At 44.6% G+C, this 15,352-nt stretch overlaps 1 protein-coding gene across 4 annotated transcripts in view; it reads right to left on the reverse strand.

Moving 5' to 3' along the window:
* Window positions 1–3,913: 3,913 nt before the first annotated feature.
* elmo1 (engulfment and cell motility 1 (ced-12 homolog, C. elegans)) overlaps window positions 3,914–15,352 on the reverse strand; it is a 153,291-nt gene continuing 141,852 nt past the window's right edge. For all 4 annotated transcript variants that reach the window (XM_007889707.2, XM_007889706.2, XM_042332595.1 and 1 more), the window contains 3 exons: window positions 15,173–15,255; window positions 8,737–8,814; window positions 3,914–5,127 (listed from right to left, as the gene is read on the reverse strand). In XM_007889707.2, coding sequence (XP_007887898.1) covers window positions 4,927–5,127; window positions 8,737–8,814; window positions 15,173–15,255 — 362 coding nt within the window. In that variant the 3' untranslated portion in view covers window positions 3,914–4,926. The remainder of the gene's footprint in view (window positions 5,128–8,736; window positions 8,815–15,172; window positions 15,256–15,352) is intronic.

Genomic DNA, 15,352 nt, shown 5'->3' on the forward strand with positions numbered 1-15,352 from the left:
ACAAAAGCTAATGGATGTTCCTCAGGCACATTGTCTGCATCTTCAATGCATTTTTATCTGTTTTGTCTCTGTACAGGGCCTCTTTTGATCAATGGACATGAAGGAGATGGTACGAACAACAGAGAATTTAATAACAATTCCGGACATTTGCAGCTGTTTATTCATTCCATAACTTTATTTTCCATCAAGCTTTTTTCGGAGATGGCATTGTATTAAAACTATATACTTTAGAGGCAAAATACTGGCTACAGCACATTGGGGGAGAAGGGGATGAAAAGAATATGGTGAAAAGAACACTTCACGGAATATACTGTAAAGTGAATTGACTGTATATTTTGTGGGCGAAGTGCGTACAGCAGTATCACACAAACAGTCGTGGATTGAGTGACCAAATTTTTTTTTGAGGCGATTATTACCCCCTGGAAAAGTGATCCACCAATCAACTAACAACTGGGTTCCTACTTACTGCTAGGTAAACAGAGGCGTGTGGAGTAAGGAAACTTGCCTAAAGTTTGTTCTGCCCTGGAATCGAACCCGGCTCCTCTCGCTTGCGAGGCAAGTGCTCTAACCAATACGCTACAGGACTGGCATTCCCAGCAGTTATCCCATGGGTTTCCTGTGTTTAATTGTACGAAACAATTGCTGGGAAAACTGGAGGTACAATCTCCACCGTCAACTCTCTTAAGTCGAGGTCTAAGAGCAGGGAGCCTCACCTAATACCTTATACTACTAGAGATTCCCTGATTGCATCCGCAAGGAGGGATGAAGGCTCGGAATCGAAGCGATCCTTTGAACAGTGATCTTTGCTGCACTTTAAACTTTCATTCAACAGGAAATCAGGATTGACTGAACACGACTGGAGTATGATACTTTCTTCAGTATGAAGAAAGCAACATCACCTTTGCTTACAAAATACACAGTCACTAGACTTTACGTTACATCCTTTTAAGCATTTTGCAAGACATCTCGCCGATGTGAGGGTGCTATACTAAATGTAAGGATTATTATTAATAGTAATAATTACAATAATCTATTTTATACTGTCCCTTTTCCTCACAAGTGCCTCATTGGAATTTTAGCGGAGAGGAGATAGGATACATGTTTTCTGGTCAGCACCACAGCTACTTCAAGGTTTACAAATGCAGGCTGTGGTAACTTGCTCTCCACTCCACCCCACTGCAGACATTTCATTTACTTTCTCCCAATAAAAGTCAATTAATTTCCAATCAGGAAATAAAATGACTGAAAGTTCATGGGGAAAAGAGTGCAGAAATGACAAAGAGGGAAACATGACTGTGGAAAAAAGGCTGTGCTCTTAACCAAAACAAAAGGAACCAAAATAAGCTGTGTGAATGTCGTGCTGCCTCTCTTAGCCACAATTCAGCTAATCCATTTTCAGCCCCAACAGGTGCTCGATCCACCTTGAATCTCAAAAGGCCAAACAATACATCGACGACCACAAGCAATCTATTCTGACCGATTATACTTGGGTTTCAGAACAGGCATCTGAGAGACTGAATTGATTTAAGCAAGTGATGATGCAGTACAACTGGTGAAAGGCATCATGCTTGTACAAGGCACACAAGAATATTTCAGAGTATGCACATGCTTCAGTGATACTGTGCAGATACAACAACAACAAACTACGTTCCATAGCGCCTCTCACGACTATTTGTGGGACACTGCTGTGCGCAATTGGCTGCCGCGTTTTGCCCACAAAAACACAGTCAATTCACTTTATGGTATATTCTGTGAAGCGCTTTGAGTCGTTTCATATACGTGATAAGGCGATATATCAAACGCAAGGATTATTATTATTTTTACTCATCGGGAGGACGTCCCAAGGCGCTGGCCCATCAAGGATTTACACCCGAGCTGGGAGTTGGGATCAAGGATGGAGGGCAGGGAGGGTGGGGTTAGGAGGGTGACTGAAGGCATGAGCCAATATCCCAGTGAGTGTGCGCAGATACCCCAGTGAGTGTGTGCAGATTTTCACCCTCTTAAATAGTGGAACTCTCAGTCTGAAGAGGTGGTTGAATCAGATAGTATAGCTGCATTTAAGTGGAAGCTAAATATACACTTGAGGGAGGAAGGAATAGAAGGGTACATGAGGGAGTCAGGAATGGGTGGAGACTCATGTGGATATAAATGGATGCAGCATAAACTCCATGGACTGGATGGGCCGAATGGCCTGTTTCTGTGCTGTATACATATTTTACATAAGTTAATATGATTTTTTTGCAATTTCCTTTTATTTTCCTTTAACTTTAAATGTCAGCACAATGCATTGGCCCAAGTCGGTAGCTGTAAACCTGGAATCAAATTAAATCGCGCTCCATTCACTCTCCAAATAAGCCGATTCAGGGATGAGACGCTGGGTTTTATTCAGGGTTTTATTCCCATGAGCAAGTCACCTCTGCTGAGAGATGAGGAGAGGTGAATGTACGTGTTTTCTGCACTCACAGCAATCTCCGTGGAGAAATTCCAATGTAAATCTAAATAACGTTCTCAGATGCAGAGCCCACTCAGCAGAATCTTCATTTAAATGCCAAAATCTCATTACAGGGTGGTATTGAACCTGCTGCATAAATTGAGCCGACTTCATAAAGCTTCGTTGAGCTATCAACCGAACAAAACAGTCTGAGCCATTCCATTTTTAGACCGTGGAGAGAGCACCAAGGAAATCATCCTGACTGCAAACTGGTTCTATTTCTGTTAATAAACAAGAGAAGGAAGGCCTTTAAAGTCCACCTCGAGATCTACCTTTGCCACCCCCCATGGCTCCCACCCCCAGCTTGGGGGTCTAGCCAGCAGTGTTAGGCACTTTGAAGTGTACTCTTGAGGTGAAAGGCGCTGTTTCCATGCTGTATATTCTACGTAAATCTATGCAATTTTTTGCAATTTCTTTACACTATCCCTTAAATGTCAGCGCAATGTATCCGGCCCCAGTTGGCAGACGTAAACCTGGCATTGCGCTGTATAAATGTAAATTGTATTGATTTACAAGGAAGATATTGACGGTATGGCACCTTGAAACCTTTTACCATCAGGAGCTGGATTGGAATCAATCCCTCACCCATTGGATAAAAATCTCCCTTCTTTCTGATGTCTGCAACCAGGTGGATTCAGTCTGATTGAAAGCCTATCTGCTGCACTAAACTGCACACGTGGAATCCCATAGCGTAGTGTTGGAGCACTCGCCTCGTACATGAAAGGACCCAGGTTTGAATCCCGGCAGGGTAAAACCTTGGTCAAGTTTCATTCTTTCACAACGCTCTGTTTACCTAGCAGTAAGGAGCAATCCGGTTGTATGTCGATTGGCGGATCGGTTTCTGAGGGTAATAATCCCTTCAAAAATAAATAAATATATTTTTAAAATAGGTCACTCAATCCACAACTGTTTGTGGGATACCGCTGTGCGCAACTGGTTGCCCCACTTTGGCCACAAAATGCACAGAATTCACTTTACAGTATATTCTGTGAAGCGCTTTAAGACGTCTCAGCCATGTGATAAGGCGCGATATTATTACACGCCAGCCCTGGCGGTGTCAGTCTGCGGGGGTGTGTGTAGCCAATGCTGATCCCAGGCTCTACAATGGCCATAAACAATAACCAACCAACAACAAAAATAAGTAGAATTTTAAGGGAATATTCAATGCAAGTGTCTGTTGTTAAGCATCGGAGCACCAGAAATTGTACACAAATTTATTAACCTTTCATCAATCGGCTTTTCTTGACATTTTATATCACCTAATTCGAACGAATGTCTCAAACAGAGGGTCCTGTGTTGTGACTGTTGTTTTACAGTATCTTCCTTTTCTACACACACAAACGCACACACACACACATACACACACAGGACTTGCGCAAAGTTCGACTGTCGCCTCAGGTGAAGTAAAGATCAATTCACAACTAATGTAATAAATCTTTTTTATTTAATTGTAAACGGCAAGATTCAGAGGACAATTTAACTCGGATATTTCAATGCTTTAAAAGGAATATCTGCACAACACCACAGACATGTGCATTTCCTATTAAATACATAATTACTTAAACCAGCCTAAATGGTGAAAGCCTTTTAGCTTTTGTACAAAATATTTCCTTGTAAATTATGCACTAACACTGCAACGGAGTATTATTGATATAATACTGGCTGTTTGGCAGATTTCACAAAAATCACTACAGCTGATCACATAGCTCCCTCTGCAAAATGCCAAAGCCAGGCTGGCAGTATGTAGGTGTAGTGTCCATTGGACCGTTCCTCTTTGTTGCAGTATGATACACATAAATGATTTACAACAGTACGATGCCACAGTGTGCGCTGGCTCTAGAAGGGCAAATGCAGATCTAGAAAAAGCCAATGGTCCAACGACATGAGGGAGGCCCCAGGAAGGACCGCAAGTCAAACTATTAAAAGCAGAACGTAGAACAAATTGGTTTCTGGTTTCTTGAATGGAAGCGTGGCGATTTTCATTCATTCTCTCTTAAAGATCTGCCTCATCTTCTCATGTTACAACTTCTTATTCTCTCCCCCTCCCCCTGCCTTGCTCTCTGCTAACAGCCAGCGTGTGAAAGGAAGGCAGTCTTGTGATATCTTGTTGTGACGGCTGAGCCCGTGCCAGGAATGTGAGTTTGTGGCCAAGTCAAGTTGAGCCTCGGAATGTGCAAGACTCGGTGTGGCACTGAGTGGAGATGGTCATTGTGGTATTTATCATTGTGTCACCTCACTGCCTCAAGTGCACCAACAATGACACTGGAACATTGACATCTTTATCAAGTAATGCCCAAGAAATTAGAAAACAATTTGGTCTCGTTGAGGGATTAGTAGAGGCTAAAGGATAGCAGGAAGGTATATGGGGGTGGGGAGAGGGGTATTAATAGCTCCAGTTACTAACTCATCCAGTTTAACCTCACAAGCTGCGGGGGTCAGTTACAGTCGTAAACAAAGTCGTAGTTGCTGGGTTCCTTGGGGATGGGAGGCGGCGCTTCCGGGATCTGAATATTCTCCAAGTCCAGCAGCCGAAGTTTCATCTCCATGCTGAGGAGTGTGTCCAGGTCATTCTTGGTCAGCTCGCTCATCATCTCCTTCCCGAGCAGAGCGTTCAGTCCGTCCGTCCACACGCAGTACTGGAAAGCAAATAGGCAAAACAGGTCAAGGGGGTGGGGGGGGGGGGCGACGGCTCAGTGTTAGTGTGACTCTGTCATTCTGCTCAACTCTGGTATGTGGTGTCATTCTGGTATGTGGCGTCCTGCACCTCAGCGGTTACAGCACTCGCCTCGCAAGTGAGAGACCTGGGTTTGATTCCTGGCAGGGTGAAACCTTGGACAAGTTTCCCTACTCCACACGCCTGGCAATAATCCCTCAAGAAAAAAATTCTGTGAAGCACTTTGAGACGTCTAGAAGATGTGAAAAGCACTATATCAAATGCAAGGATTATTATTATTATTATAACTCTCACAACTTAGGACACACTGACCGACAGAGGTTTTCTTCAGCAGGAGAGCTGATAAGACAAGGTATGCACCAACCCCTGAAGCAACAGCTAGATCCTCTGCTATTTGGACAGAAAATCACTAAACAAAGTTGTAAAAGGTTAAAAGTGTTCACCCAATCTAGGCTGGAGGGGGAAAGCACTCTCGGTGCAAATCTAGGTAATGGAACAGGAGTCTGAAATTTCCCCTGGTTCCAGACTTAGACATTTTAGAGCCACAGGGATATTGACAAATCTTTGGCAAACTCATTCTTAATCCAGTTTTCAAAAAAAACGTAATATAGAAAAAACTTGCTCCCACATTAAGAGAACAGCCCAAGTACAGAGCCAGGTGGAATTTCTGGCTTTGGGTCACCCACCAGCTTAGATCTCAGCTTAGATCTCAGTTTGGGAACCTGTTGTGTAGACAACCACTCCCATGTCCTTCCTTTTGCTGTTCCCTGTTGCTGCTGTTCCCTGCTCACAGCGGGTGAAGAACTAAACTATGTATTTTACATTCTATTCAATACAAGATGCACTTTTGTTTTATGGCAAATCCATTTAGTTTTTTTTATTTTCAAGTGTTGATGTCCGTTCACTCAATGATCCAGGACAATACAGAACAGGAAGCTACAGATTCAAATGAGCTTGGATTCTTTATTAAGGAATATCTCAAATTAGATTGTTCTAATACAAATACAGAGCTCGGCAGTTATATCCTTAGAGGACTGAACTTTCAGTCCAGCTTTAAATATACTCAAAGCCCTTTCTAACCATGCTAGAGCTGGAAGCTTGATTTTTGGACAACCAGGTGTCCGATCCAAGTTGAAACCCATCAACATGCTTAAGAGTGTCCAAACCAGACAAAGTTCTACATGCACCGCCTACACATGGAAATTCCTGGGTTGAAACTCAGAAGTGATGCACAGGTGGCAGCTCGGGAAGAAACCTTGGATATAACATACATTTGCAGCATTACTCTTCTGAACTTTACAAAAAAATTCAGATGGTCCCAAAAGCCTCCAAAGGCTAAACGATGAATCTCGGAGCTGAGTGCCCCTGCTGGGTTAGTGTGGAATCTGTTCTGCAGTGACAGACTTTGGTGCTTCAGCTCCACTGGAGCATCTGACAGAGCAAACATGACAGGCTCAGGACTCCGACCATCCTTAAACTTACTGTCACATCTTGGATGAGCTCAGCTGTGTGAGGTTTGAGCTGTTGACTACTATTCCCACCTGTGACTTCAACCCCAGGCATAGAATCCAGTGCATGAGGTGGGGACTTATCTCAAGAGAGATTTTGTCCCTGAGGAAGTGTCACTCGCCAAATCTTCACAGCTGGCCACAGTCCCAAGCTGAGACTTGCTCCCCGGCCGCTCGCAGGAACACTAATAGTCTGGACTATGAAGTAAATGGTTCATGGGTTGTGCCTCTGGTGAGCTCCCAAATTGAATCATTCTGTGTGGGAAGGTGCTACATAGAACTCTGGCATTCGCCGCAGAAAAGGGGGAAAGAAAGACTGCAGGTGTAAATATAAGTCCATCAAAGGTCAAAAGTTCCTATAATAATAATAATAATCCTTGCATTTGATATAGTGCCTTATCATGTCTTTGAGATGTCTCAAAGCGCTTCACAGAATACACTGTAAAGTAAATTGACTGTATATTTTGTGGGCGAAACACAGCAGACAATTGCCCACAGCAGTGCCCCACAAACAGTCGTCGATTGAGTGACCAAATTATTATTTTTTTTAAAGTAAGTATTACTTTCAGAAAAGCGATCCGCTAATCGACTAACAACTGGGTTGCTACTTACTGCTAGATAAACAGAGGCGTGTGGAGTAAGGAAACTTGCCCAACGTTTCGCCCTAATGGGAATCGAACCCAGGTCTCAGTGCTTCATTCGCCGGCTCCATCAAAAAAATGGAGACATTGTCTTGCTTATTGGCTATGAGGATTTCCATCTCAATCCTCAGGTCCTTGTTGACCAACACCATTGATGGCTGACGTCATGTTGCACACAGAACAACCCAAGCTCTCAGGAATAGTCTGACCAAACACACAGACTGTGAGCACCAAGCTTTACTTACACCAATGAGCAATACAGGACAACCACTATTTAATACAGTGTGTCTTTACTGGTTCCCCATGTTTAAATAATGGAGAAAACGTGTTGCACTGAAACGTTTTCATCAATCAGAGTGTCCTGTAGCTCAGTGGTTAGAGCACTCGCTTTGCAAGTGAGAGACCTGAGTTCAATTCGAGGCAGAGCGAAACCTTGGGCAAGTTTCCTTACTCCACACAGAGCCTAATAATAATCCCTCCAAAAACAAAACAATAATAAATTGGTCATTTTTAATCCATGACTGTTTGTGGGACACTGCTGTGCGCAATTGGCTGCCGCGTTCGCCCACAAATATACAGTCAATTCACTTTACAGTATATTCTGTGAAGCGCTTTGGGACGTCTAGAAGACGTGAAAAGCGCTATATCAAATGCAAGGATTATTATTACTATTATTGGCCGTTTATAAATTTCTAATGGTCGGGAAGGATCTTTCAGTTAAAGAGAAACAATCAGAGGTCTGAAATTCTAGCCAGTCTTAACCTGCAAGGCACTGTTATACCTAAAATGTAATATCAGGTAGAACTGTGGAAAATCCTCGATTATTTTTTAAGACCTGTGGAAAACTGACATCCAGATCACCCTGGGATTGAATGGACCCTGTGGAATCTGACTGTAGGGATCGAAAGCATTGACGTCTGGTTAATGAGCTAGATTAGCCATGTCAGGACGGGTCCAGAACTAATGGTTAGGGAGGGTCTTTGCTGGACGAGCAGAGAGCTCTGCACTTATATGTAGCTGATCTCCACTGTGATCCCTGGCAGTTAGAGCTCGACAATTGGTGTTGTGGAAAGAAACAAATTAGCCAGCATAGCAGTTACTGATCACTCTCTGGAGACTCCTGCTGAAAAGTGAGTATGTTGTGTTAAAGATAGTTCCGCAAACCATTTATTTCACAGACCAGAACATTGGAGTGTTCCTCCTCTGCTGTGACATTCTCCACGGCCAAGTAACCTGTCCACACCAAGCACCGACCGCTTAGGCAAGGTAGTGGAGGCCGCTGGCACCGTGCAAACAGATGCCGGCACGATTCAGTAACTTCAAGAAAGAAGTGGGGAATGGAGGGGGTGGATGGGAGGGTAAGGGGTTCATTTAGACAAACAGATTTAGTTTTAGCAATAGGAGTGGAGGAATGACACTTACCTCGTGCTTTCCAGGAGCAATGAAATTCAAAGAGTCGTCGGGGTCATATAGGATGGAGAAGGCGTGTTCCAACAACTCCTGGAGACACAGAGAAAGATAATAGCAATGTAATAGTAATCCTTGCATTTGATATAGTGCCTTATCGCATCCCACAAACAGCCATGGACTGAATGGCCAAATTATTATTATTTTATTTATTTATTTATTTATTTATTGAAGGGATTATTGCCTAACATTTCGCCCTGCCCGGAATTGAATCCAGGACCTCTCACTTGTGCTCGAACCAATACACTACAGGATTTCATAAGATTCAATGAGACAAAAGCAGCTACTGCAAGGGATCAGTCACCCACTCATACTGTGTGGACCCACCCACCCACTCACTCCGCCAACATTATATCTGAGACACAAGAACTGTTAACTACTGTTATGAGCAGCAAATTCAATGTAAACAATTCTTACAATAAAAGCAGGCAAGTGGAGTCAATGAAGAAAACATTAACGTTGATATTTAAAAAAACACAGACGCATCTAACTACCACTTAGCATTTTAAAGACACTTGATATGAGGTCTAAAGCCCAAATCACATTCTGCATTACCCATAAAGGCTTCCTTTGTCACAAATATATTATTATTTGAATGGGTTTGGGCCTGGTTCTCTCCAGTGTGTGTGTGTGTGTGTGTGTGTGTGCTAGAGTCCAAGCAGAAAATCCCAAGAGATTTGAATGAGGAAGGTCCTTTGGCCTATCAAATCTCATCCTTCCAGAATACCCACCTCGTACTGTACTAAATATCCCTAAGCTGCTTTTGCAATGCATCTAATCACCTGCTTCAGCTACCATTCCTGCTAACTCTCTTCTCGTCATTAATTACCCTCTGGGTAAAGAAATCCTTATAATAATAATCCTTACATTTGATATAGCATCGTATTACGTTATCGAGATATCTCAAAGTGCTTCTCAGCATATACTGTAAAGTGGGTTGACTATGTATACTGTGGGCAAACACGGCAGCCAATTCGTACACAACAATGTCCCACAACCAATTACAGAGTGAATGACCAATTTTATTTGGGGGATTTGTTTACCAGGACACCAGAAGAAACTCCCTTCTCTTTTCGAATAGTATCACGGGACCTTCAACATCCACCTGAACAGGCAGACGGAACCTCTAAAGTCTAACATCTCATCCGAAGGATGACAACTCTGATAATGAAACACACCCCCAGCATTGCAATGGAGTGTCAGCATAAACTAAATGAGTTCCAAGTTGTGACACAGGGTTTGAACCTTCTGACTCAGAAGCAAGAGCGTTACCAACTGAGCCAGGCTGACCAACTGAGCCAGGCTGACCAACTGAGCCAGGCTGACCAACTGAGCCAGGCTGACCAACTGAGCCAGGCTGACCAACTGAGCCAGGCTGACCAACTGAGCCAGGCTGACCAACTGAGCCAGGCTGACCAACTGAGCCAGGCTGACCAACTGAGCCAGGCTGACCAACTGTGCCAGATGGACAAGAAGTGTGAAAATTACCAGTACAATTAACACATATGTAACACCTTCCATGTCGGGAGGATGGCTTAAAGCTTTTGACACAGCTGGCTGGTTGGCTGCATTATTCAGGGTTACGTGCACAAAACAGGCAGATGGCATCGGCCAGGTGCTTCCAGTATTTTGGTTTGGCAAGGTCTTTAAGGTACGTTCCTACTCCCACCACCCCCACCCCCACTCCACACCCTCCCTGCCCAACAGCCAAATTCAAATAACATTTCAGCAAAAGTCAGGTCCGTGGAGCAGCACTGAGTGATGTAATGTATCAGGGTCGGGCAGTTTCTGAATTGCTTTCTTCCCCCAAACATTATTAAGCAACTAAATTAATAGGCTTGTACGGTAAGGCAGGCTGCAAAGTCCCAGTGGACATGCCTGCTAGAGATTAAATATAGTTTGTCTACTTAGCAGTTCACCAAGCAAGCCCATGTGGTAAAAAAAAATTAAATCCTCTTAAACCACTGCTGCAGGCTGGATAAATGCTACTCTGCACATTACATGCATTATATGTGACTCAGGCTGCCTTCCCACTGCCACTCACTGCAGCTATCAGCACTAGATAAACACATCTATCCTCCTCGAGGGGAGGTACACAGGGTCTCCTTGGAGATGAACTGCCTCAAAAGTGACATGTTTGGCAATGGATTGTTGGAATTCAGTTAACCCTCTGTGGTTGTCTCGGTTCCAGAGGCTGGAGTGCTGTGGATCCACAGGGACTACAGGGCAGTACTGATGAAACACGAGCCAGCCTGGCTCAATCTTCAGAGTTGGGGGAGCAGATGGGTCATTGGGAATGGGGAGCATTCTCAATCCCTTTTGCAACACAGAATTACCATGATGGCAGCCCATTAAGAAATACCACAGTCTCACACTAGCAGAGGGAGAACTGTGGTGAACACGAGTGCTTGCAGTTATCAAAGTTATCTGCAAGTTGGGTGGTCAAGTCATCCACCCAAATTTCCCTATCGGCAGGCTGGAAAGGGATGTAAAGAGGTTTGCCCACAGTGAGGGAACATGGGTGGTACAGAGATGACTAGGCTTAGCAAAGTTCAAAGTTTGCTTTTCCGAGGGTAATAATTCGTTCAAAAAAAATGATAATTTGGTCGCTCAATCCACGACTGTTTTGTGGGACACTGCTGTGCGCAATTGGCTGCTGCGTTTCGCCCACAAAATATACAGTCAATTCACTTTCCGGTATATTCTGTGAAGTGCTTTGAGATGTCTCAAAGATGTGATAAGGTGCTATATCAAATGTATCAAATGCAAAGATTATTATTATTACATAAGTGCACCTCTCCCAGGCAGAATGGGTCCCGTGGTCACTTTTTAAACTGGATGGTTTTGCGGCACAGACCTTGGGTGGGGCTGGGGGGGGGGGGCGGGTGCGGGGGAGTGGGGGCTGAATCCTTGTTGGTTCCTGTCTGTGCCTCGAGGCTCATGCTAGTGATGGGTCAGGAGAATGGAGACACTTTAAAAAACAAGGCCATGCCTTTAACAAGAGCTAAGCACTGAGAGTGGAGACAGATACTTTGCCCAGCCCTCGGGATGGCAGATCTTAACTGCATAAGGTGATTGTTTTAAGTCATTCGACGCGGTAGATAAGTTCGATGGGGCGAACGGCCTCCTCTTGTTCCTACGAACCCCACAGGGAGAAAGCGGGTGATGGTATGTGACACAATCTCTGGTATTTGTGAAGCATTTCTCTTTAGCTGCTGCTGTTCATGTGAATCCTCTGCACATTGGAAGAATTTCCACTGCAGTTTCTTGGCTGTACTCAGCCTGATATGATAACCCCATATTTCACAGTTTATTAGCTCAAACGGAAATATCCAACAAGGCAGCTTTCAAACTGAATCAAGCAAGTGGTAGCTGAGACCTTCACCTTATTTCCTCTTTATTTAGCAGCCCATGAATGAAAAGTGTGCAGCACAAGTGACAGGAAACTACAGGGAGCACAGACCCACGTGGAATTAAATCAAGGCTGTTAGAGTTATCACTGCACTTGTCTCTCCCGGACGTCCACTAGCTATTCCAAGTTAGAGAGTTAACTACAGCATTGGGAGCAGACAGACAACAGGAGGAACGTAGAGGCCGGACTCGAGAGTACATTATCATGTCAGTCATGGAAGAAACAAACTTTACCATTATTTTTCTCTCTCTCCTGCTCTCTTTTATCCTCTCCCTCCACTCGCCCCCCACCAACCTCCTGCACACTATTTTCTCCCTCCCACATCAATCCCCAAATAAAGACGGAGGTGTGCAACCTGCCGCACTACAGCCTGGCATAGCAGCATGGGTGAGAGGTGTCTGGGAGAATTGGGGGCACTGACTCACTCTCCTGCTAATTCCAGAGATAACCCTGACCCTTGGTACTAGCTTTCCCACAGAGTGTTCCTATCCCCACCAACGGCCAACAAAATGTACGTGCGGTCGGAGGGAGTCACTCTCTCTCTTTCCCCTGACTGAAGGGCAGACCCCGCTAGTTAAACATAACGGAGAGGGAAGCGGGTGCATTCCCAGAGCACTGAGCTGATGGGGGATGTCAGTTTGAGCAGCTTGTCAAAGCCCTGATAAAAAATTGTTGTACAAAGTTATCATTACCACAGCTTTAAGCAAATTCTATCAACCCCGCAGGGACAAGGCAGCGAAGGAATTTCATTACAAAGACAAAGGACCTGGCAGCTAGATCAAACACGAGCAACGAGCAGGGTTCCAGATAACATTTGCATTTAACTCTGCACCGCTCTCGACATAATCAATCACATTAATATTCATTGGCATGAAACTTAAATATAGGCCTTTTAGAGGATGAGCAGAAATAAAGATCAGCTTTGTTTTTTGCTGCCCTTGAAACTGGAACTTTCACATCTTTCGCAAGCGAAATGTCTGGGATGTCTTAAAAAGGGCAGCTTGGATATGAGGAGATCACCGGTGAAAGCGGACATTTTTCTTTACAGTAATTGTCAGGAATATTTCACCTCTTTTATGCATCAACTCCTTGTTGTGATTTTTATGACATTATGACCTCAATGAATTGCATTTATATTAACGCCTTTTATGTGAGGAGGATGTCCCAAGACGCTGGACAGTTGAGGGTTTGCACCTGAGCTGGAAGCTGGACTTGGGAGGGGTGGGGGCCAAGGGGGGGGTGGAGGTGGGAAGATAATAATAAAAATCCTTGCATTTGATATAACGCTTTTCACGTCTTCTAGACGTCCCAAAGCGCTTCACAGAATATACTGTAAAGTGAATTGACTGTATATTTGTGGGCGAGATGACCGAAGGCACCGTCAAAGAGGAAGTTCTTGAGACAGGCCTTGAAGGAGGCAAGGGAGGGGGCGAGGCGAAGTGAGTCTGGGATAGAATTCCTGAGGGTGGGGGCAGAAAGGCTGATGGTTCGACTGCCAATGGTGGGCAGGCAGGGCGGAAGACGTGAAGCAGGGCAGTGCCTATCGAGCAGAGAGAGCAGGCGTGTTGTTAGGGATTTAGAGGGTCTCTGAGGTTGGGTGGGGCAAGGTCATGGAAGATTTAAAAGTGAGGTGAGGATCTTGGAAATCTATCCTCCGGGGGTTGGGGGAGCCGAGTGAGGGTGGGGGTGAGAGGCTTATGGAGCCTGGGGCAAAGAGGACACGAGCTGCAGAATTCTGAATGGGAGGGAAGAGTTGGGAATTCTGGCAAGCTGAGAGTTGGCGTAGTCAAGCTTGGACGTCATAAAAGCATGGATAAGGGTCTCAGCGGTCCGAGGGGAAAGGTTATGGCGGAAGCAGGTAATGTTGCAGAGGTGGGGGAAAGCTGAACAGGTTATGGCATGGATGTGGGGTTTAAAGGACAGTTGAGACTTGTACAAGACACAGAGGTTCCTCACTGGCTCCGTTAGGTGGAGAGATGCTGTTATCACCTGAGGTGAGAAGGCACAGATGGGAACCAAGCAGAAGAGCCTCTGTCTTGTCAACATTCAATTGACAGAAAGTTAGCGCTCTCCTGATCCCAATTACCAGCTCGGGTGCAGATCCCTGACTGTTCAGGGCCTTGGGACGTCCTCCTGACGTAAAAAGTGCTATACAAATGTAATTTGTGGTTGTTGTTGATCTCCCCAGGCCTCCTGACTCCCTCAGTCAGAGTAGTCTTGGAATCAAGGATGGAGAAATAAAAGTTGTGTGTCTCCACATATGGAAGTTAATCCCATGTTTGTGGATGACATTGCCGAGTGGGAGCATGTAAATGTCAAAGAGAGCCCTGAGGACTGTGCATGTGATGGTGCAAGGTGGGAGAAGAAGCCGTTTGCAGGTACAGAGTGGAGATATTGGGAAAGGTAGGAATGAAACCAGCAATGAACCGTGAAGGTGGAGCTGAGAGGAGATGTAGTGAAGAATGGTCATCAGTGTAGAAGGCGGTGGAGAGTTCAAGAAGAACGAGGAGGTAGAGACAGCCCTGGTCACAGAGAATGTCCTGCCCCTGTATGACTAAAATGCATTACCATTCCCACACACAGCAGGATCTTACTATAATTCATACACAAGATCACAAGAGAGGTTTGGATAAGTTCATCTGATCTCATCCACCCAATTGTCTTCCCATCACGATATCAAGTGGTTTCTTAAGTCAATGCTGGCCTCTTCCACCCACTGTAACCCTAGAACGGGTTGTAACCACTCTAACTCTCGATTATCCTCCATGTAAATAAATACTTCCTGGTGTCTAACTTTAAGATTGCCCTTCAAAATCCTGCAACTGCACAATCTCCTTATCCTTGTGCACCTATTACGCTGCATTTATTGCCTGCATCTAGATTTTTAACTTACTGTACTTTGAAATATTAGTTGTCGACCCCTGCCCCAGTCGAAAAAATGTTTTAAACTTTACGTTGAACGGTTATTTGTTTGGTTACCTTGTTTTGCTTCAGAGCTCCCTTTTCCTTCATATGAGGACAATCCTTCCCAGTCACGATGGCTTTGATATCTGCCACTGGTACTGTTAAATAAAGAAAACCCTCTGTTAATGGCAAAACTCCTGCTGCTGCCACTGCTGAGACACAGTGCCACTTCCTGTCCTGCATTTAAGTGAGTGG

Source organism: Callorhinchus milii, unplaced genomic scaffold (assembly GCF_018977255.1).
Source record: "Callorhinchus milii isolate IMCB2004 unplaced genomic scaffold, IMCB_Cmil_1.0 Scaffold2, whole genome shotgun sequence".
Lineage (NCBI taxonomy): Eukaryota > Metazoa > Chordata > Chondrichthyes > Chimaeriformes > Callorhinchidae > Callorhinchus > Callorhinchus milii.